This window comes from Protobothrops mucrosquamatus, unplaced genomic scaffold (genome assembly GCF_001527695.2).
Source record: "Protobothrops mucrosquamatus isolate PMUCROS unplaced genomic scaffold, P.Mucros_1.0 scaffold149, whole genome shotgun sequence".
Taxonomy (NCBI): domain Eukaryota; kingdom Metazoa; phylum Chordata; class Lepidosauria; order Squamata; family Viperidae; genus Protobothrops; species Protobothrops mucrosquamatus.
In genome coordinates, this window is record NW_015386514.1 from 1,116,162 (window position 1) to 1,119,457 (window position 3,296).

General features: G+C 42.2%; 1 protein-coding gene across 1 annotated transcript in view; it reads right to left on the reverse strand.

The window, feature by feature from the left end:
* The window catches only part of IPMK (inositol polyphosphate multikinase), a gene marked incomplete at its 5' end in the record, with an annotated part of 29,362 nt that overhangs the window by 7,588 nt on the left and 18,478 nt on the right, over window positions 1–3,296 (reverse strand). The window contains 2 exons of the mRNA XM_015813259.1: window positions 1,713–1,885; window positions 2,978–3,074. Coding sequence (XP_015668745.1) covers window positions 1,713–1,885; window positions 2,978–3,074 — 270 coding nt within the window. The remainder of the gene's footprint in view (window positions 1–1,712; window positions 1,886–2,977; window positions 3,075–3,296) is intronic.

Genomic DNA, 3,296 nt, shown 5'->3' on the forward strand with positions numbered 1-3,296 from the left:
GGAGCCACAGAGTCAAACTCCTCCCATACAACAGTCTCAAGACCTGCTCCCGTATCCTCCCCCGGGGCCACCCAGTCAGAGTCCAGACCTTCTCGGATCCGAGCGACTTTGTCATACAGATATTGCGCAAAGTCCTCGGCCCTCCCCTCCAGGGGATCCCCCCCCTCCCTCAATTGAAGGAGAGAGCGGGTCACCCTGAAGAGGGAGGCCGGGCGGTTATCTGATGACGCAATGAGGGTGGAATAGTAATTAGACCTCGCCACCCTCATCGCCACAAGGTAGGATCTAACATGTATCCTTACCTGTGTTCGGTCGGATTCGGTTCGGCTAGCCCTCCAACTGCTCTCTAGGTGTCTAGCCCTCCAACTGCTCTCTAGGCGTTTGGTTGTAACTTACCAAAGCCCTTTAGATAACAATAATGTTGCTACTGTAAACACCTTGAAGGTGCATGAAATGATAACAAATATAAATCTCTCACAAAGTATGTATCTATATAGTAAGAGAACCTACAGATTTTAATCATATAAAATCTATGCCAGTCTTCAACAGGGATGTATTTATTCTTCCTCAATGTTTCTCCATTGAGGAGAAACAAACTATCTAGTTTATTTTCTGGCTTATACAGTAGTACCTATATAGTATTCCACTCAAATAATTAAAAGGTAACCACAAAGATCCTAGAATACTAATGGCTGCAGAACGGAACTAGGATCTTTGGGTTTGGAGCTTTGTTTCTCCATCCCACCAGTCCCTCTGGAACATGGAAGGGAACTACTCAGTGGTGGGATTCAAATACCTGAACAACCAGTTCTCTGAGTGGATGCAGGCCTATGCGTCCAAGGTCTAGAACGGACTTCCAGAAGTGGCATCCACGCACGTCCAGCGGGCTGTTCTAGGCCTGGGAGGCCTCCTCCAGCTGGTTCTCCGAACTCAAAAAAGTTGAGCTACCGGTGCGAACCGGCTGAATCCCACCACTGGAAGTACTCTGGTGGGTTGCAGAAATGGAGCTCGGATCTTTGGGATCAGAGCTCCATTTCTGCAACACTTCAAAGAAGTTCCCTCCCCGCCATGCACAGCAGGAAACTCCATCATAGGCTGCAGAAATGGAGCTCAGGTCTCAAAGATCCCAGCTCTGTTCCTGCAGCTGCTGGAGCAGTTCTCTTTCATATACAGAAGGGAGATTAACTCCTCTGGCAGGAAGGAGAAATACAACTGCCTGTACTTGGGGGGGGGAATCTCAGCTGCACCGCAAGTGCGAGCAGCTTGCAACTTGCCCCTCCCAGCTTCCCCATTAGCTTTCTGGGGAAGCCGGCAGAGAGAACTGCAAATGGCAATAACATGATTGTGGGGCACTTGGCAACTGGTCATGAGTGCAATCAGGTTGTCAAGACCTAGATCACAATCACATGATCAGAGGGGGCAATGTGACATTTTACAATAGCCAGAAATCTTTACAGGCGGTAAAACATCCTTTATGAGGCTGTCGTAATTGCAAACAACCATTAAACATTTGGTCATAACTTGAGGGCTATCTGTAATGATGAAAACAGGAAATATTTCCTGCTTATGTGAAAGCTGTATATAAGGAAAATATATGAACTCCAAACCAATCCTTAATTCTCTTTGTAAGAAAAAAACCCATCTGGAACAAGCTTATGTTGCACACATCTCTTCAAGGGCACACTCTAATTAAAATCCAAGAGACAGCTTACCCTCATGCCAAGCACCAAAAACCCAATCTCTTCCATTAGTGGGTATTTGCTGATTTGTTGCTTTATCTTCTCTTCTGAAGCATATGGATCATAGCTTTTCTGGCCTATTTTTACATCCATTATGCATGGTTTCTTAAACCTGTGTGTCACATCTTCCAGTTTCAGGTACAAATCTGTAAACAATTAAGGATAACTCAGCTTTGTCGGTATCTGGAAAAAATTGTGATTTCCATACACCACAGCTATCATACCAGGCTATTAATTATTCAATGTCTTGGAAAGGAAGGCCAAAAGCCCAATATTTCTTCAGTTCATGAATGAAAACTCTTAATGTTAACTATCAATCATACTCCTTTTCTCTATCAGTTTTAGCAATAGTTATGTCTAACCATCGTTCCCCTTAATCAAAATTTGCAACTAATTTCAAATCTTGCTTAATATTAACCATAGCACTACAGATTTTATATTTAAAAATGATTAAGATCATTAGGGAAACAAGAGAAATTATTTTTCTAACAGAAATTCTGAGTGAGGTGGGCAGGGCTTCTGGTTTTACAATCATGATAAGAGATCAGGAACACTTATTGATTCATGAGCCTCGGATTTATTTACCCAATCTTCCCCTCACAGAATCATAGGACTGGAAGGGACCTTGGAGGTCTTCTAATCTATCCCCTGCCTAAGACAGGAGTCTTTATACCATCCCAATCAAATGATTGTCCAATCTTTTCTTGAAAACCTCCAGTAATGACTGAGAATCTCCATAGACAACTCAGTAATGGAGCACCCACAACTCAGAAGGGCAAGCTATTCTACTGACAAATTGCTCTCACTGTCAGGAAATTGCTCTTATTTCCAGGTTGAATCTCCCTCTGACAAGCTTGCACCCATTCTTCTTGTCCTGCCGTCAGGTGCTATGGAAAATAAATCAACACCCTCTTCTTATGACAGTCCTTCAAGTATTAGAAGACTGCTATCGTGTCTCCCCTAAACCTTCTCTTCATTAACTAAACATAACTAGTTCCCTTAGCTGTACATCATATGATTTAGACTCCAGATTCCTTATCATCTCTGTTGTTCTTCTCTGCACTCTTTCTAGGGTTTCAGCATCTTTTCTGAATCGTGGTGACCGGAAGTGGACTTAATTAAGTACATCAGCTCTGAAATATTTTTTCCACAAAGTTCTATATGATAGAATTTAAGAAGACCCTCCACAGTAATTTCCATCAAATTCATGTCTAGCACACTGAATATAGCAATAGTACCATTAGGTGCAGTAGGCAATGACCAGGTTCCATAATATTTTGGCAAATATTTTTGTAGTTCAAGAAACACAGAGTCTTCACATCCATCAGCAAATACCTGAAATAAAATAAATTATTTATTTATTTATTTATTATTTAAATTTATATACCGCCCTATCTCCCTTACGGGACTCAGGGTGGTGAACAGGCAATAATAAAAATCACAATAAATATTGAATAAAAAGCCTGCTCTAAAATACCCCATATAAAACCCCTAGCAAAGCCCAATCAAAACTACGCCAGGCCGGCCGCATGGAATAGATGGGTTTTCAAGGCTCGG